This window comes from Pseudorasbora parva, chromosome 9 (genome assembly GCF_024679245.1).
Source record: "Pseudorasbora parva isolate DD20220531a chromosome 9, ASM2467924v1, whole genome shotgun sequence".
Classification (NCBI taxonomy): Eukaryota; Metazoa; Chordata; class Actinopteri; order Cypriniformes; family Gobionidae; genus Pseudorasbora; species Pseudorasbora parva.
Window position 1 is genome coordinate 33,094,145 of NC_090180.1, and position 25,909 is coordinate 33,120,053.

At 42.2% G+C, this 25,909-nt stretch overlaps 1 protein-coding gene across 2 annotated transcripts in view; it reads right to left on the reverse strand.

Annotated features, from left to right (window-relative positions):
• LOC137088910 (corticotropin-releasing factor receptor 2) overlaps positions 1-25,909 on the reverse strand; it is a 141,290-nt gene that overhangs the window by 29,322 nt on the left and 86,059 nt on the right. For both annotated transcript variants that reach the window (XM_067452286.1, XM_067452287.1), the window contains one exon: positions 17,637-17,772. In XM_067452286.1, coding sequence (XP_067308387.1) covers positions 17,637-17,772 — 136 coding nt within the window. The remainder of the gene's footprint in view (positions 1-17,636; positions 17,773-25,909) is intronic.

Consider the following 25,909-nt stretch of genomic DNA (forward strand, 5'->3'; position numbering starts at 1 on the left):
GATTACCTGAATCACAGCCGTGCTGATATACAGCCATATTGCACTGATACTCATGTGATATTGCTAATGTATACACTTTATACAAACACACATGGTGTTTCATTACTGAATGAATCAGCTGCTTCGAAGGAATCAGTTGAATAAATTATTCTGTGAAATACCAATTCTCTGCCATCGAGAGAATCAACATACAGTTGTTAGTGATTTTATTTGATTGGTAACAGATCTATTTAATGTCTTATTTTTCTAAATTAATTTATTGATTAAATACAAGACACTTCTCAAGACCAGCACTTTTCAGGAGTGCTGGTCTTGTGTCTTGGTCTTGGTTTAGGTGGTAGTATACCATTTTGCTTTATTTGTCTTTACTTTAACTATTTTTTTAGAATAATAACACATACACACGCATACTTGTTGCATTGAACTTACAACAAAAACAAGTTAACATATAGTTCATGTAAAAAGTTTCTAATGATTTAACAAAAACAGCAACAACAAAAAACACTTTTGATTGCTTTAATGGGATTGCAGATTGCCGAGCAGAAATACAAGCGATCTCGTTATTAGTTGCATGTGTAATGTTTTATATGTAACATCTTATATTGTTTAAATATTAATGTTTCAATTATTTTAGTGCTGTGTGTGTTTCCTGATTGAGTTTTGTATTTGTGTGTATGACACTGCACACCATATATTTGCCTCAACTTGTGGACTGTCATTTTTTTCTGTTTCCTTTTCAACTGTCTATTTTAAAATAAAAAATATAGAGACTTGCTACATCATTTACCACACACAGTGAATGAATTGTGTATGCACTAACAAGGGCCTCGACTCCCACATAACCATTAATCCAGCGAGGGCAGCTGATGTTGAGATGCTCTGTGTGCCTACACTTTTCCTGTATTTCAACTGCTGGAAAATTCTCTGAGTAGCAAACTATCGCCCACTCCAACTGTTGACAGCAAACGGCAACACAGCAGAGAGTGCTGGCCACAATGACAAACATTACATAAATCTGTATGATATCATTAGCTTTAGAAACTTGGTTAATTAGTGAAAGGTTGTAAATCAGTGGTTCGCACAGAACAGTTGTTGGCAGAATTAGGACTCTAATTGAAAGCTGCTTTTGTGATCTTGTCCCAAAGTCAATGGGTTTCTGGGGAAATGTCTGAAAGCATAAATGATAAGGCTAAGGCTTGTGGTCAACAGAAGCTCATGTTTTATTCTATGACATAAATGACATTAGTAATGCCCTTGTCTAAATTTGTTAAAGCTTTTACTCATTTTGAAATAGGTGGTTGTTAACAATTGCGAATTGAGATTTCAGAGGCTGTCTGGGATATCATCACACAAACAGGAAGATTCAGCTATACTTACTAATCTGCTTTCACAGCCTTGTTGCGTTTATTTATGACTCAAACTGTCAAGTAACACGTTTTTTAAACAAAGACTGAAAGAGTTGTTGAAGCTTACCTCATGAATAAGAAGTTTGTTCAAGTGTGCTATTAGTATACTTTTAAAGATACTTTCAGTCTACTTTTTATGTACTCAGAAATATACTTTATGCACTTCTCAGAAATATTCTGAAAATTACACTTAGGTAGACTTGGCTTGTAGTTAGAAAGAGTTTAAGTACAGTTAAAGGTATATATATATCAAGTGTAAAAAATAACACCTATTTCTTAAAGTGAAAAGATAACAGATAGTAAACTTCATGACAAATATGATGTTAAGTTCACTTAAAACTCGCAAGTATACTTGCGGTATAAAACTGCTTAACTAGTAGGTTACTTAGAGTATACTTCAAAGTGTACTTTAATAAACTATAATGTTCTACAAGTATTAAAACTGTAAACTATAAGTAGCCTATAGAGCTCCGGAGGTCACATGACACATTTTGTTTATGACGCCATTTTGCCAGGCAAGAACATGAGTTTCAAGGCAACGGAGTTCACTGCACACTTTAATTCAAAAGACATAGACTTGTTCATAGAAAAACGTAATAGAGCATAAAGAACATATCTAGGGCTGTGACGGTGGCAGTTTTTTTTTAGCATGACGGTGGTCTAGGGCTGAGCCAGTGTCTGGTGAACATGACAACCGCACCACCGTGGTGGTAGAGCTCCACCGCGGTGGCTGAGTAGCACCGGCAGAGGTCGGACAAACAATAGTTTTTTTATATGTAAATACTGTTTTACATAATATTATGACACGAGTGAAGCACAAAGCTTTATTTACAAAATAAATAATAGGTCCGCAATTGTTACCTCACAGCCATAAAAAACATTAATGCCGAACGAGATAGTTCTTTTACGTCTCTCAAGATTTGGGGAAATAAATAAGAGATTTCATGTCCAGTAGAATAAAATGGAGTAAGCCTATTGTTAAATTTGTGGAGAATTGGGTGACCAGATCAATGTATTCTGTAAATAAAGCGTTGTACTTCACTCGTGTCATAATATTCACACAAAGCATTAACATAAAAAAACAAAAAAACAAAAAAACAAAAAAAACAATGTTTGGCTGACCACCACCGGTGCCCAACACGTCTGTGTATGACGCTAAAGGTTTCTCATTGAAATGAATAAAGCACCCTGCTCGTCGAAAAATGGTGCTAAAGGGGTACCCTGTGTGCTAAAATGTCACGCAGAGGGGTCCTGACCAAGCGTCAATATGTGACGAATTGGAAGTAAGACCGTGTTGTCTGCTAGGGTGCGTCTCTAGGCAAGGTAGTTACCCCATTTATTCCCCAAATATGAAATATTGTTCCTATACCTACATGCACATACTTTGTAGTTACACTATAATTACTGAAAGTTTGTTTTACTTGCGCAGTAATTTAAGTTTAGAGAGTGAGGAAATAATTAGCACTATTGTTCACCCATTCTGTCTGATTGTGATACCCACTCCCATACACACAGGTCTTCTGATTGTACTTTTATTTTTAGTCTGGTGGGAATGCTGTGTGCTTTTCGAAACAAAAATGCATTGGGTCCCCTACTGAATGAAAGTGTTTTGTGGATCCTGAATGTTTCATTTACTCACATCGCTGAGCCAAGGAGAATCTGGTGGTGGTTTGTTTGATTTCTAATCAAACAGCATTCTTCTCCGGTCCAATGCAAACAGTGGCGTCTGCATCTGTGTGATATGCACTGTGTGTACCATAAGTGCTCCATCTGACTGGAGAAATTGATTCCCTGCAAGTGTTCCAGCAGTTATTATTTGTGCTCCGTACTTCTGCCGATCGAACCAGCGATGCCATTCATTCGTGAATACATCCTTCTTTTGTAGTTTCTTTCTTTTCAGTGAATTGGCCAAATTGGTTTGCATTCGTTCTGACCACTCGCTCACAGAGTCATCTGATGAGCTTTCTCAGACTTTAAAGAGATAGTTCACCCAAAAATGAAAATGTGATGTTTCTCTGCTTACTCCTAGGGCATCCAAGATGTAGGTGTGTTTGTTTCTTCAGTAGAACACAAATTAAGATTTTTAACTCCAACTGGTGCACATATAATTCATGTCAATGACTAAGACTAAGACTATTTTTATTTTACTTTACACACGGCACACAGCCACCACTTTTAATAAAGTGATCAAAACTGGCTACACTACACATTCGTAAATTAACCGTTCTCTCATAACATTTAAAAGCCACGATCGAAACACAGAACATCACACAAATATATGAAAGAATATTTTGATATATAAACCTTAAAAAATACCTGCCTAGAGAGGAAAAGAACACTTTGAGAACGTTTATATGCACGTTCTTAAGGAGATTGTGTCTTAAGGTGGTCACACACCGGACTGAAGCTCAGCGCCGTGTCTCAGGTATCTCACACCATTTCATTTCATTTATTTATTTATAAAGCACAAATAAACACAACAAAATTTGACCACTATGCTGTAACAAGAATAGTAATAAAAATAAGAATAATAAATAATAATATAAACAAAACGATAATAAATTAATAAATTTAAGCTTAAAAAGAAACAATGAGTTATAATGAATGGAAAGCTTGATTTAAAAAGTATGACTGTAACTTTGATTTAAATTCATATATCGATGATGCAGACCTCACAGATAATGGAAGACTATTCCATATCCTGGGACCAGCCACTGAAAAGGCACGGTCACCTCGCAACTTCAATCTTGTTCTTGGATATGCCAGTGTAATACTGTCTGAGGATCGCAAACATCTTACTGACTTATTTATCAAAAGATCTGACAAATATGCAGGTGCCAGACCATTTAACGACTTAAAAACAAAATTTTAAATTCAACTCTATAATGCACTGGCAACCAATTAAGAGACGCTAATACCGGAGTAATGTGTTCTCGTTTACGAACCTTAGTTAAAAACTTAGCCACGGCATTTCTGACCATCTGAAGCCTTGCAGGCGAGGACTGGGGTAATCCGATATGCAAAGAGTTACAATAGTCCAAGCGAGATAAAACAAAGGCATGTATAACTCTTTCGAGATCTTTAAAAGATAGAAAAGATCTGACCTCAGACAGTACTTTAAGATGGAAAAAACATGATTTTACTACCGAATTTCTATGTTTGTCAAATTTAAGGGACAAATCAAGAACAACTGCCAAATGTTTGACTGTTGGTTTAATATACGAGTTTAGTTTATCACAGTTAAGATTTTGATTTCTTTTTCCCACTGAGAGTACTATGATTTTTCATAAAACCAGACTGGATTTTTTCTAGAATACCCAAAGCATGCTTACAAAAAGCAGGAACAGACCCAGAAAGAAGGCTCTTATTTATCATTACTAGAATCCAGTCCCCAACACTATCAAATTCCTGTTTAAAAAATTGGGTAGGAACAATATTGAGAGCAGAGGTAGAAGGCTTCAGCTTAACAACTGAATTCATTAAACCAAGCATAGTAATTGGCTCAAATGAATTTAGAAACCTAGTGGGAATCAAAACTTCTGCAGGGTCATCAGTACGAAGTAATGGACTGTATAATTGAATCTATTTTATCCACAAAAAAATCTCAAAAAGTCCTCACACAAAGAAGAAGACTCCACTAAATAATTATTACTAGTTGGATTAAAAACAGAATTCAATACATACATTAAATAAAGTCCTAGAATGATTTGTGTTATTGGAAATTATCTCAGAAAAATATGCAGATTTGGCAACTTTCACCGCTTTTTGATATATAATTAATTACTCCCGTAGGATATCACCAGACAGACGTGAACATTATATACGTGCAATCTCAATTTTGAATCGACTTCTGAAGGAAGAGCTGCACGATGAGTGTATCGTGTAGCACAGGGTGAAGTCAGTATGCACATTCACGATTTGAGGGAAATATACATTTAATCGCCGCGGACAGGCGTCAAATGCCGCCGTCGGTGTATATGTGTTCGAATTTTAAAGGCATCCGGTGCGAAGCTCATTGCCCTTAAAGGGGCGATCGCTCAGCGCCACGACACGTCTTTATAACACTAATATTGAGCACCCCCATATTGCCAAAATGGTATGATCCTCGTTTCATAACACATAACACGAAGATTCGACCGTGAGATCAGTGGTCGAATCCAGTCCTGCATATCGATGCATCAAATCTTCGACTATTAGGGGTCACCCCTAAAACAAACAAATCCATATTAAACACAGCGACTCAAGGTACATTGATGTCTTAAGACACGAAACAACCAGTTTGTGTGAGAAACCGAGCAGTATTTATATAATTTTTACCTCAACACCCCACTGACATGCATTATACTAGCAACGGTTGGAGTTAAAAAAATCTTCATTTGTGTTCTACTGAAGAAACAAAGACACCAATGTCTTGGATGCCCTGGAGGTAAGCAGATAAACATTTTTTTGGGTGAACTATCACTTTTAAACAGTCAGTATCGAGATACTTTAGAACAAAGACAAAAAACAGTAATGGATGAAGTCGATGTCGTATTGAAACAAAAAGCTACTTTTTGAGAAGTAAATTCAGCTACTACTGTGTGAATGTGAATAAGCTGCCATTTACAGCAAAAGTGTTTATTTATCCATCCACACTGTTTCTCAGTCCCCGTCCACACGGAGATGCGTTTAGCTGTATATGTATAAATTTTGTACCGTATCAGCGTTTGGTCCACACGGATCCGGCGTTTTAGAAGCATGAATCCGATATTTTTCAAAACAGGTCCCAAAGTGGGTAAATCTGAAAACGATCATCTTCCGTTTTCGTGTGTACAGCGAATCCGTATATTTTCTGAAACGGTGATGTCATCACACTACGTCCAGCACAGTGAAGAGTTAAGGGATACAACTACGGGCACTGGGCATGCGCACATCAACATCGCGTCATTTAATTAACGTATCTGCATTATTGTAAGGGTATGTTTTGGGTTGGGGTAGGTGTAGGTATTAATAAAACACATCTGTTAAGTAGCAAATGTATATATTGTTATTTTATTGTGAGATTTTGCCTCACCTCCGACCACTGCTATACCCCTGCTGGCCACAACTCTTCTTCTCCGTTTTTAGTGTATTTCTGTGGCAGAATTACAGTGCCATACACTGGCCTGGCATGCAAACTACATCGTTTTTAGTCCGTTTTCCTAATCTCGTGTGGATGCAGATATTTCTTGAAACGAGGACAAAAAAAAGATCAGATTGGGAAAGCGCTGGCTTCGTGTGGACGTGTGAACATGCACTAAATTTGACTATTTTGGTGATTTTTACTGTTCTTAAAATACACTATATTATGTCTCTGCAATAACAGACCCTCATTGTCCCAGTTGTAAACAAGACAGCATTCACAAGGTAGTTTGGTGTCACAGCATTTGTTTCATGTCTCACGGATCTCCTGTAAAATTAAAAAAAATCAGAAGATGATCTCGAAACTCCTGAAGTGCTTTCAGAAAACTTGGTTGTTGACTCTAATATGGTACGTCACAGCTGTGGAATCTTGGTGTCACTTTTGATCCTTAGATAACATTTGATGCACATATAAAACACATCTCAAAAATTGCAATTGGAACATTGCACGGCCATTTCTCTTCATTATGTCTAGGCTGGATTACTGTAATGCCTTGTTCTCTGGCCTTCCAGCTAACTCTTTAGGCAGGCTACAGTGTATTCAAAATTATGCTGCTTGTGTGCAAACTCGTACATCTCCTCGGGAATACATTAACCAGTGCTTTTACAGTTGCACTGGCTTCCCATTAAAAATTGAATTTTAACATATAAAGCATTACACGGGCCAGCACCATTGTATATGTGTGATCTTATATGTGTGAGTCCATACACTCAATGTTCTCTCCATTCTGCCAACACTCTTTTACTTCATCAGCATTCATGTAAGCTTAAGACCATGGGGCAAAAGAGCCTTTTTAATTATTAAAAAGTTTCTTTCAATTATTACTCAGTGTCACTTTGGGTTTTGTTCATGTTTCATGTTCTTATTTTGTCATGTTCACTGTCATGTTTCCTGCTTTTGTCGTGTGATCCTGCCATGTGCTCCATTGTCATGTATTCCCTAGTCTCTTGTGTCATGTTAGGTGTGTTCGACATCGGCTGCGGCTGGAACATTCTGGGAATTGTTGTCTTTCATCCCCATGAGACAAAAATACATTTTCTGTCTAATCTCAGTCTAGAAAGCACCAAATAAAAAAATTCTTTCACATTTCTACTACATTAATGACCCAGTTATAATGACAAAATACAGATTCATCTTTCCAGTGCTGAAGTAACCCTTTAAGGCTTAGATATAACGGTAAAGAAGAAAAAATTATTCCACATAGACTAAGGGCCCTATTTTAACGATCTGAAACGCAAGTGTCAAAGCGCGAAGCGCAAGTAACTTTGCGGGCGGGTCTCGGTGCTGTTGCTATTTTCCCGGTGGATAAATGGCTCTTGCCATGTTAATGTATTGGTTTGAAATTAATGGGGCTATTAAATGAGTAAACCAATTATTTGGACAATTATTACTTGACTTCAGCGATGTGCAGTATATTCCAGTATAATGCACATTGCAGAAGTCAAGTAAGCCTGTACCACATTGTGGTCAGTTTGCTAGTGGTTATTTAACTTTTGCAGTGTATGCATTGGATATGTTCCCATTACATTCGTCCAATTTTCCTTGAATTCATTTTCACATACCATTGAGCCCCAGGAAGAAATCTTCAGAGGTTCCAGTGGCATGACTTATTTCATCCATTTTATTCCAAAATGAATGGGCAGTGAACAGGATTATTGAAGGCAGGGCTGGGCGATTGCCTTTCCTCCTCATTTGCTTTCGTAAACCTCCCCATTTAGCTCTATGCTAAATTCTGCCTCTGTTTTGCTTGGAAACAAATATCTATTGTTGCTCTTCTGCTAAATAAGGAAGTGTATTGAATATTTCAGAGCGTGTACCAGCAAAGTGCAATGCCACAAACTCATCCCTGGTTTAGCTCATAACAAAGGAAAACAAAACTTTTAATTTACTGTAAAATCCCTGATTTAATTCAAGCAAAATCAAAGAACGAACTTGTGTGAGGTAATTTTGAACAACATCAGGCCTAAATGAAGTTTGTTTAGTGTTTGCTTCGGGACTTCAAAACAGCTGCCAAATCAAACCTTCAGGAAAGGTTCACTCTGTCTGGTGTGCTCCTTCGAAACATCACTGGCCCATGGCGATTACGTAATAGGTGTGTGTGCTCTGAGGCTCTTCTTTGAAGCAGAAATCTTTCTGCTTCATTTCTTCTGTTCAGTCCATCGAGGTCAGACATCCGTGAGTAAAAACATGAACACACTGGAGAGCCACTTTATAGTAGAAATTGAAGTTGTAAGTTGTTAAGGCTGCTTGCTTTTAAATAATCTATTGTAGAAAGCATTGGTACACAACTAGTTTGGCCAGGGAACCACATTCTCCATGGTCATTTAGCCACGGCCCAATTTTTTTTTAGGATTGTCCCATCTTCTGGAATCTCCCATCTCCTCCATCTTCTGATGGCCTAAGACACGAAACGGGCAGTTTATGTGAGAAAACGAACAGTATATCGTTTTTACCTCTTGTACACCACTACGTCCGACTTTTCCGAGGGTGCTCGTGCGTTTCCTGTGGTGTACAAGAGGTAAAAACGATATAAATACTGTTCATTTTCTCACATAAACCGCCCGTTTCGTGTCTTAGGTCATCAGTGTGTACTTACGATGGGGGATTGTTTAATTTGGACTTCTCTGTGTATGCTCTTTGAGGTGGTGACATAGACCTGCATTATGTGAGGCACAGACAAGAACGGTTTGACCTAAAATGATCAAAATTGAAACTACTGGGGAAACAAATACTCCTACATCTCGGATGCCCATGAGGTAAGCTAAAACATATCAAAATTTAATTTCAAAGTGAACTATCCCTTTAACACAGGAAGTACCAGTTACGTAATTTATTGGTACTTTTTGGATATTTCATGACTTGCTAGTTGACAACATAACATGCTTGTACTTTGCTCTTCGTGAAGTGTTATACAGTGAGCATTGGCACATTTCCATGCTGTTAAAGAGTGTGTGCTCTGAGCACAGTCTGACAGGACAGGAACATTCTATTTTTAAGGTAACAGACTTTTTTTTTTTTTATTTAAGTTACGAAAATAACAGTAAAATAATGACACTGACATATTGTCTGACAACATCTTATCTGACCGCAGATACTGAATCAGGACATGTTTTTTTTCAGACACGCTTATGTCTGACAGAAGTGTCAACAGCTTGCATTTGCACCTTCTGAACACTGCATGACCCACCCAAAACAGTCTTGCGAACCCACAAGTTGAGAAACACTGGTATAAAGTCGTATACAAACAATTTGGATGTGACTTGACTTGATAGTGCAGAGCTAGTACATACACATCTAGATTGCTGTGATCAGATGCTTCTTATCTGCTGTTCTCTCACTGCTCTTAATGCTAATTCTATCAAACTTTTGCTTGCTTCTTACTTGCATCTTTTTTCATACAGTTTAATACATTCGTTTAATCCGACTGATCTTAAGAATGAATCAGTTAACATCATTCGCTCGGGTCATTTTGACCCGAAACTCATTTTTATTTATATATTTGCTACATTTGAGAGTTTATTAGAAAATAAACTTTGAGAGTTTATTAGTTTAATAGTTTAACAAATCCTTCCCTCATCGGTCAAGGAATGACTGGAATGTGAGGAATGCTTCAGTACACAAGACCTAAATAAATTCTGACAAGAAAGGCTAAAACATGCTTCTGCATGTTTATCTGAACGCCCCCTGAAGAGAAATTACTTTAGGACCCAGCGGAAGAGTCCTGCATGGGTCCTGTTTGATAAACCCACAACCGCATTATTAACAACAACACATAAATATTATTCCACCTGTTACATCAAATATTAGCGGGTCCCCTGTCGGGTACCCATCTGAGTGCAGGACTCTGCCCAGCGGAGCAGCTCATTTGCTCCATATAGGCCATCTAGTGGCAAGAGTCACACAATATCATGTTATATAATTTTTTTTCCACAAGAGGTCAGCAAAGACACACAAAGTGAGATATTTTGATCTGAATTAAAAGGGTTATGCATGAAATTGTAAGTTTTTTTATTATTATTATTTAAGTTGAAAGTACTTAAATTATTTATTTATTATTTCTTGATATATTCTTAAAGGGGGGGGGGGGGTGAAACACTCAGTTTCAGTCAATCTCATGTCAATCTTGAGTACCTATAGAGTAGTATTGCATCCTTCATATCTCCGAAAAGTCTTTAGTTTTATCATATTTATAAAAGAAATATGGGCTGTACCGAGTCTTTCCGGAAAAAACCGAGCACCTGGAGGCGTATCGTGTGGGCGGAGCTAAAGAATGACAAGCGCGCAAAGCGGTGACGTCCTCAAGCGTGGAGAAACCCATCTCTATCTCAGCTAATGCAGATAATGATCCACAATCAAATCTGAGGCTGAAATAAATTGAACAGGAGAAACGGCAACATCAGGACGTCCGTCTGTCACATGCCTGTCCTGTCTTGTGTGCACATGTGGGTTTTGTCATGTCTTGCATGTGCTACTGTCAACCCCGCCCTTCTTGTTATCTGATTATTGGTTTATTTGCCCCACCTGTTCTCCCTCATTATCTGCCTTGTTTGTTCCCTTTATAATCTCCTTGTGTTTGTCAGTCTGTGTTGGATCCTTGTGTAATGTCTGCGTCTTCCGTCCTCCCCGTGATTCTGTTGGTTTGTTTAAGTTTGTATTTATATTATTCTATTATGTGTTTTTCCCCCTCGTGGGTTGTTGTTTTGAGTTTATGTTTTATTTTATAATAAATGATCATTTTCTGCACTTGAGTCCTCGCACCCTTTTCCCTTGTTTGTGACGTGACAGAAGGATCCAACCCAGACAATGAGGACTCAGCAGAGAAGTTCTCCCTCGGTGCCAGTTCCGGGGGTCCCGAGTCCGGGAATCCCGAGTCCAGACATGGCCTGGAGGGCCGTAATGGGAGGGTTTGTGGTGACAGTCCTGCATGCTTGGGAAAAGCACAGGGTGTCATCCACCACTCCGGTGGTCCCAGTTCCGGTGGATCGTGCTCCGGTGGTCCCTGTGCCGGTGGATCGTGTTCCGGTGGTCCCTGTGCCGGTGGATCGTGCTCCGGTGGTCCCTGTGCCGGTGGATCGTGCTCCGGTGGTCCCTGTGCCGGTGGATCATGTTCCGGTGGTCCCTGTGCCGGTGGATCGTGCTCCGGTGGTCCCTGTGCCGGTGGATCATGCTCCGATGGTCCCTTTGCCGGTGGATCGTGCTCCGGTGGTCCCTGTGCCGGTGGATCGTGCTCCGGTGGTCCCTGTGCCGGTGGTCCCTGTGCCGGTGGACTCCGTTCCGGTGGTCCCGAGTCCGGAAACGGCCTGGAGGGCTGTGATGGGATGCTTTGTGGTGGCAGTCCTGCATGCGTGGAAGGAGCACAGGGCTTTATCCGAAGCCCCGGAGGCAGTTCCGGTGGTCCCAGTTCCGGTGGATCGTGTGCCGGTGGTCTCAGTTCCGGCGGATCGTGTTCCGGTGGTCCCTGTGCCGGTGGATCGTGTTCCGGTGGTCCCAGTTCTGGCAGATCATGTTCCGGTGGTCCCAATGCCAGCAGATCGTATTCCGGTGGTCCCAGTGCCGGTGGATACTGCTGGACTGGAGAAGTTTCCCCAACGCCCTGCCTGCGCCGCTGAGGCGCCCTGCTCTCCCTGCGCCGCTGAGGCGCCCTGCTCTCCCTGCGCCGCTGAGGCGCCCTGCTCTCCCTGCGCCGCTGAGGCGCCCTGCTCTCCCTGCGCCGCTGAGGCGCCCTGCTCTCCCTGCGCCGCTGAGGCGCCCTGCTCTCCCTGCGCCGCTGAGGCGCCCTGCTCTCCCTGCGCCGCTGAGGCGCCCTGCTCTCCGTGCGCCGCTGAGGCGCCCTGCTCTCCGTGCGCCGCTGAGGCGCCCTGCTCTCCGTGCGCCGCTGAGGCGTCCTGCTCTCCGTGCGCCGCTGAGGCGTCCTGCTCTCCGTGCGCCGCTGAGGCGTCCTGCTCTCCGTGCGCCGCTGAGGCGTCCTGCTCTCCGTGCGCCGCTGAGGCGTCCTGCTCTCCGTGCGCCGCTGAGGCGTCCTGCTCTCCGTGCGCCGCTGAGGCGTCCTGCTCTCCGTGCGCCGCTGAGGCGCCCTGCTCTCCGTGCGCCGCTGAGGCGCCCTGCTCTCCGTGCGCCGCTGAGGCGCCCTGCTCTCCGTGCGCCGCTGAGGCGCCCTGCTCTCCCTGCGCCGCTGAGGCGCCCTGCTCTCCGTGCGCCGCTGAGGCGCCCTGCTCTCCGTGCGCCGCTGAGGCGTCCTGCTCTCCGTGCGCCGCTGAGGCGTCCTGCTCTCCGTGCGCCGCTGAGGCGTCCTGCTCTCCGTGCGCCGCTGAGGCGTCCTGCTCTCCGTGCGCCGCTGAGGCGTCCTGCTCTCCGTGCGCCGCTGAGGCGTCCTGCTCTCCGTGCGCCGCTGAGGCGCCCTGCTCTCCGTGCGCCGCTGAGGCGTCCTGCTCTCCGTGCGCCGCTGAGGCGTCCTGCTCTCCGTGCGCCGCTGAGGCGTCCTGCTCTCCGTGCGCCGCTGAGGCGTCCTGCTCTCCGTGCGCCGCTGAGGCGTCCTGCTCTCCGTGCGCCGCTGAGGCGTCCTGCTCTCACCGCGCCGCTGAGGCGTCCTGCTCTCACCGCGCCGCTGAGGCGTCCTGCTCTCACCGCGCCGCTGAGGCGTCCTGCTCTCCGTGCGCCGCTGAGGCGTCCTGCTCTCCGTGCGCCGCTGAGGCGTCCTGCTCTCACCGCGCCGCTGAGGCGTCCTGCTCTCCGTGCGCCGCTGAGGCGTCCTGCTCTCCGTGCGCCGCTGAGGCGTCCTGCTCTCCGTGCGCCGCTGAGGCGTCCTGCTCTCCGTGCGCCGCTGAGGCGTCCTGCTCTCACCGCGCCTCCCTGGCGCCCCCTGCACTCACCGCGCCTCCCTGGCGCCCTGCTCTACCCGCACTGCCCTGGCTGCCTGAACTCTATGGGCCGCCCCGGCCGCTTGAACTTGGTGGGCCTCCCGAACTCGGTGGGCCGCCCTGGCCATTCGAACTTTGTGGGCCACCATGGCCTCCTGAACTTTTTGTTTTCCTCGTTCCTCCCTTGTTTACCCCTCCCTTGTCTGTACCTTCTTTGTCTGTCCCTCCCGTGCCCCCCTGGTCTGTCCCTCCCGTCCCTCCCTGGTCTGTCCCTCCCGTCCCTCCCTGGTCTGTCCCTCCCGTCCCGCCCGGGTCTGTCCCTCCCGTCCCTAGTGGAGCGTCTGGTAGCCGCTCCTTAAGGAGGGGGTAATGTCACATGCCTGTCCTGTCTTGTGTGCACTTGTGGGTTTTGTTATGTTGAGCATGTGCTCGTGTCCCTGTCAGTTCCCTCCCCCTTGTTATCTGATTATTGGTTAATTTGCCCCACCTGTTCTCCCTCATTATCTGCCTTGTTTGTTCCCTTTATAATCTCCTTGTGTTTGTCAGTCTGTGTTGGATCCTTGTGTAATGTCTGCGTCTTCCGTCCTCCCTGTGATTCTGTTGGTTTGTTTAAGTTTGTATTTATATTATTCTATTATGTGTTTTCCCCCTCGTGGGTGTTTTGTTTTGTATTTGTTTTATTTTGACAATAAATTATAATTTTTCTCCTGCACTTGAGTCCTCGCACCCTTTTCCCTTATCTGTGACGTGACACCGTCTCTGTGGTATGTACTGTATTTAGGGGCCTTTGTGTGTCTTTACGCGCAGTTTATGAGGACATGATTTGGTTTATGGACTATTGTATGTGACTAACGTTAACGTTAGACCTTAGAGGTAGCAAGCAAAACGGTTTTGCACGTCAGAGTCAGACTAGTGTTATACAGAACAACAATGGAGTAACCGTTAGTGCATTTGAATGACGAAGCACGCGATCGTATCGTTTACTGATGTTTACTCATGCGACGGTAGCCAATAGCAGAGACATTTGAAGTTGATTCACTCACCGGCTGCTTCCAAGGACCGAACCTTTATCGCTGGGACCGCTCCGTCAAAAACACACTTCTTTGGTATGATTTGGTGAAGTTCTGTGACAGCAGTGACCGTGGAAATCCACTTTGCGACGCGACTGAAGCGATGCCTTGAAGCTTCCCGTCATTTCTGCGTTCAAATCGGTTCAAATGCAGCGCTGCCTTCCCGGAATGCTGTGCTGAAGCGTTGAAGTCGCTCGACGTCACCCATAGGAATAAAGTGGAGCGCGGCGCCACATAAGTGTTCACGGACGACTGGATCTGCACCTGAGAGACTGTTTACGCCGTGCATTTCCTCTCTCTCCCTCTGCTCACGCGCTAGCGCACCCTACCGGGAGAAGAGCCCGTACGGCCCATACAAGGACCTTCCGCTCTATTTAACGTCAAGTAGACCCTGTGAGAAACCGGAAGGAGTATTTTTAACACAGAAATACTCCATCAAACGTCCAACATTAGTTTTTGAAACTTTGTCTATGTTTAGGATGGGAATCCAAGTCTTTAACAGTGTAAAAAGCTCAGTATGCATGAAACAGCATTTCACCCCCCCTTTAATTAAAATATCTCCCCAAAAAATCCATAAAAAATGTAAAATAAGAAATAAGCTTGTAATTTTAGGGCTCCAGGTCATTTTGACCCGCGAAGGAAGGATTAGTTACAAAGTGCGAGGGTTGGACGAGGGTTAATTGTTTGGCACATCTAACACTTTTCAGCTAGTCTTATTATTTGGTGTTAGTAAGGTATAAACTAGTAATTGCTGGAAGAGCTTTCAATAATAAAAGACCAATTATACTAAATCCCAGTTACAGCTGTCACTTGGTGAAAATAGATGACATAAAAGATACCTGTGAGTAAAACTGTGAGTGAAAATATACAAGCATGAAGCAGAATAGACTTCAAGAGAGAAGAAACAAACAAAGGGAGCAGAAATTTATGGACCCAGTCAAAGAGATGGCTATGGGCTTTATCAAAGAGGGGGAGTCATCAGAGGAGTGTAGGTAGTAGGCAGTATACTGTCATTTCATCATCATCATTGACCATGTGGTTAACAGAAGACTTACAGTTACAAAATGTAACTGCCACACCGTTTTATGTAATACACATTCATAAAATATTAACAGCATGCTCAGTTTTACTCCTAGAATTGATAGAAGACAACCTGGCGCGGGCCTCTCACATGCACGGACTGACCAGCAGGAGTTGACTGGGGTGGAAATGCTCAGGGCAAAGAATGATATACCGCATGTTATCAAGGAGAGCAATGCTGCTTTTCCAATATGGCATCCATCAGCATTACAACCATCACTCGCCTTTAGAAGAAGCACCGGGTTTCTATAAAAAAAAAAAAAAACCTGGGACCCACTTTATATTAGGTGTACTAGGGATGTCACAATACTCAATATAATATTGAACCGTTCGATACAGCACTCACGGTTCAATACACACTGGTGAATTGCGTTTTTTGGTTTTGAATTTAATTAATTATTTCCATTTCCCTCCGTTTGAAATATTCCTCTCAGTTTATTTCGGCTTTTTTCTGAGTGTGCCTGCAAGTCTACACGCTGATTTGAGCAAATATCCAATCATATGCACTAAAGTTAGGGGGTGTTTACCTGCGTTTTAAAGCCTTGCCGGTTAAACATTTCATTCGCGTGAAATGTTTAACCGGCAAGGCACGGACTGTTCAATGCATGCACTGTTTTGCATTGAGCACGCACTCTAAACGTCTCTCAAACACACACTATACTGGACTGTCTTACTGCGCTAATACTAACAAATACACACAAGGTTAACATATAAACACAGTCGGTTATGTCTAAAGTGAAAGTAAAATCACATGTGTCTATATATGAGATGTGAGCAGGTCTTCAATTGACAGCAGCAGCCTACTGAACACGCTGTCCTTAAAGGGACAGTTCACCTCTGAAATGATGTTATTTTTTAAAAAAAAAAGACCTTTAATACAGTAGATTTTAATAAATGTTGTATATTGATGACAATGTAGTTTTAATTTAAGCCTACATTTATTCATTTAATTTCATACTTAAATGCTATTGTTCATCTCTGAGCTGCCACTGTAAATCATATATATTACGTTGTAAATTATATATATATTTATTTAATATTATACAATACACTGGGAATGTGGACAGGATTTTTTTAAGGTAAAGTTAAGTTTAAGTAAGGGTTTTCAAGTCTTTTAAGTAAAATAAAGAAAGAGCAATAAAAACATTTTCTCCTTAACGTTTTTTTGTTCCTGTCCCCTAAGAATAGAAGAGCAAAAATAAACAAAAAAAGGAACCGAACCAAAAAAAAACGTAGTATGGAGGTATGTATTGAACTGTAGTCTAGCTGTATTGTTGCATCTCTACTATGTACTAACATTTAAATTAATATTTTAATACAATGCACTTATTGTTTATTATTTAAAATACCTGCATGTTATTACATCTGTAATTAATTTCTGTAGTTACATTTATAATCATACTGGTAATACCTCCCTTACACCTAACCCTACGCTTAAACTTTCCCATATCACCACACCTGTCCCTAACTTTACCCGTATCCCACCTCAATATCAGCAAAAGTGTTTTGCAATACAATATAAATACAATAAGTACATTGTACTTATTTTTTGATGCAAGTACAGAGTAGTTAAGGCCACCTAATATAAAGTGGGAGCTGGGTGCACTGTTTATTTAAGAAGTTTTTTTGACAAAGCATTTTTCAGGCCCCGTTTACATGTAAATTTCCCTTCGCTTGCCCTCTTCGTTTACACGCAAACGGAGAAATTGCCTCTATAAAAAACGAGTCTTTCTAAAAACTCCGGCCAGAGTGGAGATTTTGAAACCTATTTTTGAGAGAGATTGAAAATGTGAGGTGGAGTGGCAGTCTGTAGACCTTGGATCATACAACATCGAAAGTCTGATAGCGTTTCTAACTAATTTGAGCCGCCCTTTGTGGGAAGATGTCTGTTTCCACCATGAGAGCTAGTTCAAGAATGGTTTCAGGCTCATCCTGAGTTAATGACCCCCAATCTTCCACCATATTCTCTACATTTCCTACATGATCTATTTCAGTGTCCTTTTCACCTGCAAATGTAACTGCAGTTCAAGTGATTGGGTATACTAAAAGTAGGCACACTTACCTGAAAGGACTGAAGAAATGAGTTGAAATAGATAAATACGATTTGAGATATGTCATCCTCCCCTGGGTTCACAAAGAACAGCATGTATGTGATGCCGAGTAAAGGCAGAAGCACTAGAGTGGCTTTCACAGCTTTCCTGCGGTCACAGAAAGAGGAGAGGAAGCAACGAGTTTTCATTAGATTTATGGTACATTGACCTGATTTAACATAATGCACTTTCCCTAACTTCAGCTTTGGAGTCTCACTACATCTGAAAGCATATCTTGAGACAATATTAGTTGACCCTTAAATGTATACCTCGGGTCTTTAGTGACCCAGGATGTCATTCACTTCCCTCCTTCTGCATTTTTTAAAAAAGTAAGACATCAGCTTTCTTAGTATTCCTCAATCCATTCACTATAAACAAATCTACTATAACAAGTAAAAAAATGATAAAAGAATGTCTTTTTTCCATTAATTTTTTGAAGAAAAAAAAACCTTATAGTATCACTAACGGCCCGAGATGTGTAAGAGTGAACGTATATTATTTTCTGCACAAACATTAATTTAATTATTAATGACAGAATAAGTGCAATTCACATTTATTCCACATTATTCAAGGAATAATTTATTTCTCTCATTCTCATTCACTAAAAAACAAAAGAATTGGACGTCTAATCTTCAAAACTTGAAATGGCTCAACAATTTACTGCAGAGCAAGTACTGCACTGCAAAAAAAATGCTTCTCTTACCTAGTATTTTGTCTTGTTTCTAATCAAAATATCTACAAATTCTTACATTAAGAAACATTTACTAGAAAAGTAAAAAATATTGTCTTGTTTTGGGAGAAAATAACTCAAAATAAAATAAGATAAATAATCTGCCAATGGGGTAAGCAAAATAATCTTGTTTTCAGTTTGAATTAAGATTATTTTTCTTTCCCCATTGGCAGATTATTTTGCTTATTTTAAGCAAAAACATTCTTAATTTGGAGTATTTGTTTCCCCAAAACAAGAAAATTACTTTTGCTTGTCTATTAAATACTTCTTAATGTAAGAATTTTTATATGTTTGTTCTAGAAATAGGACAAAAATACTAAGTAAGAAAAGCATTTTTTTGCAGTGTGAACACAATTAAATATTAGTGTCACTAGTGGATCTGGTGAAGAAGTGGTCAGCGATCAAAATATAGATTTTGAAGATGCTGAAAATGATTGGTTTGAGAACATATTTGAGATGATGAATTTGAGCCACATGCTGAATGTACAGGGAAATGAGCTCTGACAAGAACATATGATGATGGTATAAAACATCTGCTCAAACTGAACCCTTACAATCTCCAAAAGGTAATGAAATATGCTTTACTTTATTATTCTGTAATTTTTACTCAAATATCAGCAGACTTTTTTTATTATTGTAGCAGGCAGAGACCCATCCATTGTTAGATTTAGAGCCGGGTCACTAAATACCCTCATGTCATGCATATCAATAGTACGAGTGTGAAATCTCGTGGAATGCATACGCCAAAATGAGTTTTGGCATGCAAATGCTACGCAGTTTTTTGCGTGCATATGATACGCACTTTATGGCGGGCATATGACACGCTCTTGGGTAGGATTAGGGTGGTGGGGTGGGGGGTTTGTATGTATAATACGCCATAAAGTGCGTATCATATGCACGCGAAAAACCGCATTTGCACGCCAAAACTCATTTTGGCGTATACATTCCACGAGATTGCAAACTCGTACTATTTATACGCATTTTTGTGAGATCGGGCTCTGATAACAATGAATCATTGTTTACAATAAATAACTATATTTAAACTACATTCAGATGTCCCATATTTAACATGGTTAAATAGATGTACATGGTTAAACTAGATGATTTGAACATTTCGACCTGATTGAAATCTGACAGTTAAATATGTAGTTTACATCAAATTTCAAAATGGCTCTCTGTGTGGTCATACATCTGCTATAATAACAGTGTGCTGGAGATGTCATGCTCCAAAGAAGGTAACCATCTATTTACCCTTGTTATCCTTAAACTGCAAATAACATATAATATGGCCTCTTACCAAAGATGACAACAAAATACACCTGTGATGTATGATGTATGCCAGCAGTAGAGAAAATAGGAAAAGATCAAGTGTGATTTTAAGAGTGCAGGAAAATATTGTAGAGATACTCCGCTATTGTAAGCCAGGGAAAAGCAGAAAACATCTGCCATATCTGTCATGCTAGTATGGGTAACTGTAGGGTCTTATGAAATGGTTTTGTTGTTGTACATTATTTCCCATGATTAAATAAAGACTGTGAATAGATCCAATCTTTATTTCCTAATCCCAATGACACTAAGTTTGTTTGTCTAAAGGTTCAATAAACTAGTCCATTTAATAAAGATACAGATTTTTCTGACTATTATTTCATATCTCAGGCTTTACAGGATTTAACTGATGTGTTGTAGTATCCCTACACTCTAAAAAATTCAGAGTAAAAAACAACCCAATGTTGGGTCAAATATGGAGTAACCCAGCAGTTGGGTTGTTTTAACCCAGCGATTGGGTTGTCTTAAGCAAATATTTAACCCAACCACAGGATTAAAAATACCCAATCATAGGTTTAACCAACCCAACTGCTGGGTTAGTCCATATCTGACCCAACATTGGGTTAAAACAACCCAGCATTTTTTAGAGTGTATTGATATGTCCAGGAAGGATTCAAAAGAATTGCATGTCTTCCTTTAACCTTGACATACATTGATTTATAATTTATAATTTATAACTTTAATCATCTAAATAATCGACTCCACATAGTAGAAACAAAGACTTTATATTATACCAGGGTATTCTCACAAAAATGCGTATAAATAGTACGAGTGTGCAATGTCGTGGAACGTATACGCAAAAACTAATTTTGGCGTGTCTATGGCACGCTGTTTTTCGCGTGCATATGACACGCATTCTATGGCGTATTATACATACGAACCCCCCACCCCACCACCCTAAACCTACCCAAGCGCGTGTCATATATACGCCCCACCACCCTAAACCTAGGGCGTGTCCTATATACGCCCCACCACCCTAAACCTAGGGCGTGTCATATATACGCCATAAAGTGCGTATCATATGTACACGAAAAACAGCTTATCATATGCACGCCAAAATGAGTTTTAGCGTATACATTCCACGACATTGCACACTCGTACTATTTATACGCATTTATGTGTGATCAGGTTGATTATACAGTCCACTCTGATTACTTGTGAATGAGATAAAGTGCAACGCCCAAAATGGTGAAAAAGATCCACCTTCTAAATGAAAGACCCATTTGTTGATTAGTAAAGTCATCATGTCACTGCAGCTGCTGAAACTCTGGTTACAGGCAGTACTCTGAGATGTGCATGCACGTTATATTTGTCGTTTTTTGTAATGATTTGAGCATTTAGAAAACAACAGTGGTGGTTTCAAATATGAAATTTAATCGTAAGCTTGTTGAACAGTTTTGGAGAATTTGATGTTTCCCCATTTAAAGAGATAGCATACCCAAGAGGTGTTTCAAAGATGGCCGCAGAGTTAAAGAAATTGTCTTAAAGGTATTTTGGTAGAATCCAGCCCCATAGGAGTGAAAAGACACTAGAACAAGTGTCATTGTGTCAATTTAAGTGTCACTTTTAATCATCAGTGTGTATGAAATATGATATATAAACAATGTGCCTTGCCTTCTAAAAAACACACACAAACAAGGGGCCCTATATTAACAATCTGAGTGCATGGTCTGAAGCTGAGGCATGTCCAAATCCACTTTTGCTAGTATAATGATTGAAAAAACGATCAGTGTATGGTCCAAAAGGGTTGTCCCTCCCTAGTCTCTTAATGAGTCATGGATATGTTTTAGGCTTAACCTTTAATAAACCAATCAGAGTCTCATATCCCATTCCCTTTAAAAGCTAGTTGTGCTTGCGCCATGGCGAATTTGCTATGGCGGAATATAGACACCCATAACCTGACAAGTCAGTATAAATGAATGTGTATTGCTACGATTGGTAAAATAATAAACAATTAGTTAACAGTTTTATTTGTCATTATTACAAATAGGTAATTATGATACATGCAATGAATATCCATTATGACATGTAGGCATTTTTATATTTATGTACACAATAATAATCTTTACATTGCTTTCTGTTGGTCAATGGTGCAGTGATTTTTGGTCCCTTAAAATAGAAATGCGCCAACAAAGCGCCTGAACACACCTGGTTTTCAGACTAGCACACCAATGGGCGAACAGATGGACGCCAGTGCATTTGCTATTTAAACAACATAAAGCTGGACTTGAAAATTATAACTGCACAGGGCCCAATATGTGCTATCATCCACTCAACCAACATTGTTAATCAGTATTTGCTTTGATGAATTATGAATTATATGCAACAATTAAAAAAAAAAAAATCTCGAAAATATGATTAATTATATATAAGCTTGTCCTCAAGACTCAGGCTCACTCCATTAATGCTAAGGAAATCAAGTGAAACGCCACAAAAAAAGTTTGCAAATGCATTCTCAGCAAACCTCAGATGAAAGGACTCAGATTTTTCCTGCTCTGACTGAAGTAAGCATTGCCCTGAGATACATTCACACATAAGGAAGTCATGCTTGTCAGTGTTTTTCTGAGTGTCAAAAAAAATAAGAAAAAGGGTAAGCTTATATAAAAAAGACACTTCAAACCCAAGCAACCTCAAATGACATGACAAAGATAAGATTAAAGATTTTCTAATTTGATTTAGTTATTTATTGTTTGACTGAAGATATGAGATGGCGGGCTGAGTGTCTATAAAGGTGTCTAGATCACAGTCTAAAGACATCTAGTTTAAAGACATGCTGGTTTCTTTGCAGACTCTCAAGCTTGTACATTTTTACAGTACAGTTCTAGTTTGTATTATTAAAATACAACTGCACAAACATTGAAATATAAGCATTATTAATATTATCAGAATATGAGAAATGAAAACAAGCAAATCGAAAATGTTACTATACATGCAACAAAGAAAAACTATAAAATGTAGGTGCCATTTTAATGCATGAAAATCCAGTTAACCCTTTGAATAATTAACAATTATTATAATGGATAAATAATACACCATAAAGATGATGCAAAAGGCAACTGAAAATGTCTTAATAATGTATGTAACCCTCGTTCCCTGAAGGGAACGGAAATGTAGGTCGGTATTGACCGACAAATTGGGATCTGATTTCAGAGACCAATCTACTTTGAGTGTGTTAAAAAAGAGCCAATGGAGATTGGCACGCGATCCACGCATTCCATGCTCCCCCCCGCAACACAGGTATAAATAAGGAAGTGGAATGGTAGATCATTGCTTTTTTCTGCTAAGGAGCCGACTCGCCAACTCATGACTCTGCCTCCTAGCGGAAGCACAGCGTCTGGCGACGGTACATACATCTCCGTTCCCTCCTTCAGAGAACGAGGGTTGCATACATAACAGAGACGTTCCCTTTCAGTCATATGTCAGCGTCCTGCTTGAGCGCACTGGACCGTCTTTTAGATGGTACGGAAGTCAGGGCTCCAAGCAGGGAGGTCCGTCACTGCTGTTTCTGCAAGACCCACTCTGTGTGACTATTGGATAACGCTGGGAAGCGTGCCCGTCTCGGGAGATGGTATGCTGCGGGGCTATGTCCTTCAGGGGAAGGATTGGTGGCGGAATACACATAAGGACTAACCTAGCAGGGTAGTGAAACATATGGCAGTCTTTGGGGTGGTTCCAACCTGGTTCAAGGGTGGAAAGAACATGCCCAGAGATGACAGAGCGGGCTCTGTCAAGGGAAAGACACGGGGCTAGCCGAGTAGGGTAGCTGGTACCGTGGAAGAATACACATATAGGGTTGCTGTGAGGGAACTGCTGCATTTGGAACCCAGCCTACACATACGTTCCACAAGCATATGGGTACAGGCCTGGTGTCAGACGGCCGCAATGTCTTACACCGAAGGGGTGACAGAGGAGCTGTTTCCGGGGAACACAACTGGAGACAATAGACACACGTATGTGTGGGAGGCTCAGAGGATGGGAGTGGCATTGCAAGCCAACACTTAGAATGGGCACTTAGCGCTACTGGCACACTGGGGACGAGAATGAGGGAAGATACCGGCTCTACACGGAGGCTATAGAATCTAGCGAATGTGTTAGTTGTCGCCCAGCCCGCAGCTCTACATATATCTGTTAGCGAGGCGCCTTGAGCCAGTGCCCAGGAGGAAGCCACACACCTTGTTGAGTGCGCTCGCAACCCGAATGGGCAAGGTATGTCTTGGGACTGGTAAGCCAAGACGATAGCATCTACTATCCAATGGGCTAACCTCTGCTCGGAGACAGCCGTTCCCTTCTGCTGGCCTCCGTAACAGACAAAGAGTTGCTCTGAGGTCCGACAGCTTTGAGTCCGATCTACGTAAGCACGAAGAGCGCGGACTGGACATAATAAAGCCAGGACTGGGTCTGCCTCCTCTGAAGGCAGCGCTTGCAGGTTCACTACCTGGTCCCGAAAGGGAGTGGTAGGAACCTTGGGCACATATCCAGGTCAGTGTCTCAGGATGACGTGAGAGTTGGCTGGCCCGAATTCTAGTCATGAAGGTCCCACCCTCTTGATGGAGGCCAATGCCGTCAAAAGCACTGTTTTCATTAGCTCCACAGACTGCAAAGGCTCAAAGGGAGGGCTCTAAAGTGCCCTGAGCACTAGAGCCAAGTCCCAAGAGGGTTTGGACAAGGAGGATTCAGCCTCCTCGCACCTCTGAGGAACCTGACGATTAGGTCATGCTTCACTAAGGACTTACCTTCAACTGCGTAATGATACGCTGCTATTGCTGCAACATACACTTTGAGGGTGGAGAAAGACAGCCTTCGATCCAGTCCGTCATGCAGGAAAGAAGCACAACACTAACCGAACACCTTCGGGGGTCTTCCCGGTGGGAAGAACACCATTCAACAAACAGGTGCTTCCTCAGGAGAATCAGCCAAGGAGGGGCTGTCGTGAGGAGAGTTAGTTCTAGGAACCAGGTCTGGTTGGGCCAATAGGGCGTAACTAACAAGACCTGCTCCTCATCCTACCTGACTTTGCACAGGGTCAGTGCAAGAAGGCTCACTGGTGGACCATACTTGAATAGGTCCTGGGGCCAGCTGTGCGCCAGTGCATCCATGGCGAGGGTGCCACTTGGGATGTGAATGGCATTTAGCAACTTCAGCTGCTTTTGACTCCAAAGGAGGAGGTGGTGGGCGAGTTGGAACATGAGACAGGAGCATAGACCCCCCTGATGGTTGATGTATGCAACAGCTGCAGAGCTGTCCATACGGACCAGTACATGCTTGCCACGTAGAAGCCCCTTGAGGCGGTGCAGTGCAAAGTGAACTGCTAACAACTTGAGGCAATTGATATGCCAATGCAATTGAGGTCCCACCCACAGACCTGAAACTGCATGCCCTTTGTACGTAGCCCCCCAGCCCATGGCAGAGGCATCCATGAAAAGCACAGCATGCCTGGACACTTGTTCTAAGGGCACCCTGGCCCGGAGAAACGAAGTGTTGGACCATGGCCTGAAAGTTTGGCAGCAGTAAGGAGTCACTGGGACCCGGTACTGACCGCTCCGCCATACCCACCTCGGGACTCGGCCATGAAGCCAGTGCTGAAGCCGTATCATATGAAGAAATCCGAGCGGCATCACCACGACTGCAAATGCCATATGCCCCAGGAGCCTCTGAAACAATTTCAGTGGGACCGCTCTCCTCTCTTTGAACGAATTCAAGCAGATCAACACTGACTGGACTCGCTCCTCTTTGAGGCGCACAGTCTGGCTGATTGAATCCAGCTCCATGCCGAGGTAAGAGATTCTCTGTGTAGGACAGAGTTTGCTCTTCTCTGGGTTGACCCGAAGGCCCAACAGGCTGAGGTGACTGAGCACCATGCCCCTGTGTTAGCACAACTGATCCCGAGACTGGGTGAGTATGAGCCAGTCGTCAAGATAGTTGAGGATGTGAACGCTGCGTTCTCTGAGCGGAACAATTGCTGCCTCCACGACTTTCATGAAGACGCGAGGCAAAATGGACAGCCCGAAGGTCAGGACTTTGTACTGATATGCCTTCCCCTCGAACGCAAAGCGTAGGAACGGTCTGTGTCGAGGAAGGATAGAGACATGAAAGTACACATACTTCAGTTCGATTGCTGTGAACCAATCTTTGAAACAGATCCATTCAAAAATGCGTTTCTGCGTTAGCATCCGGAACGGGAGCTTGTGC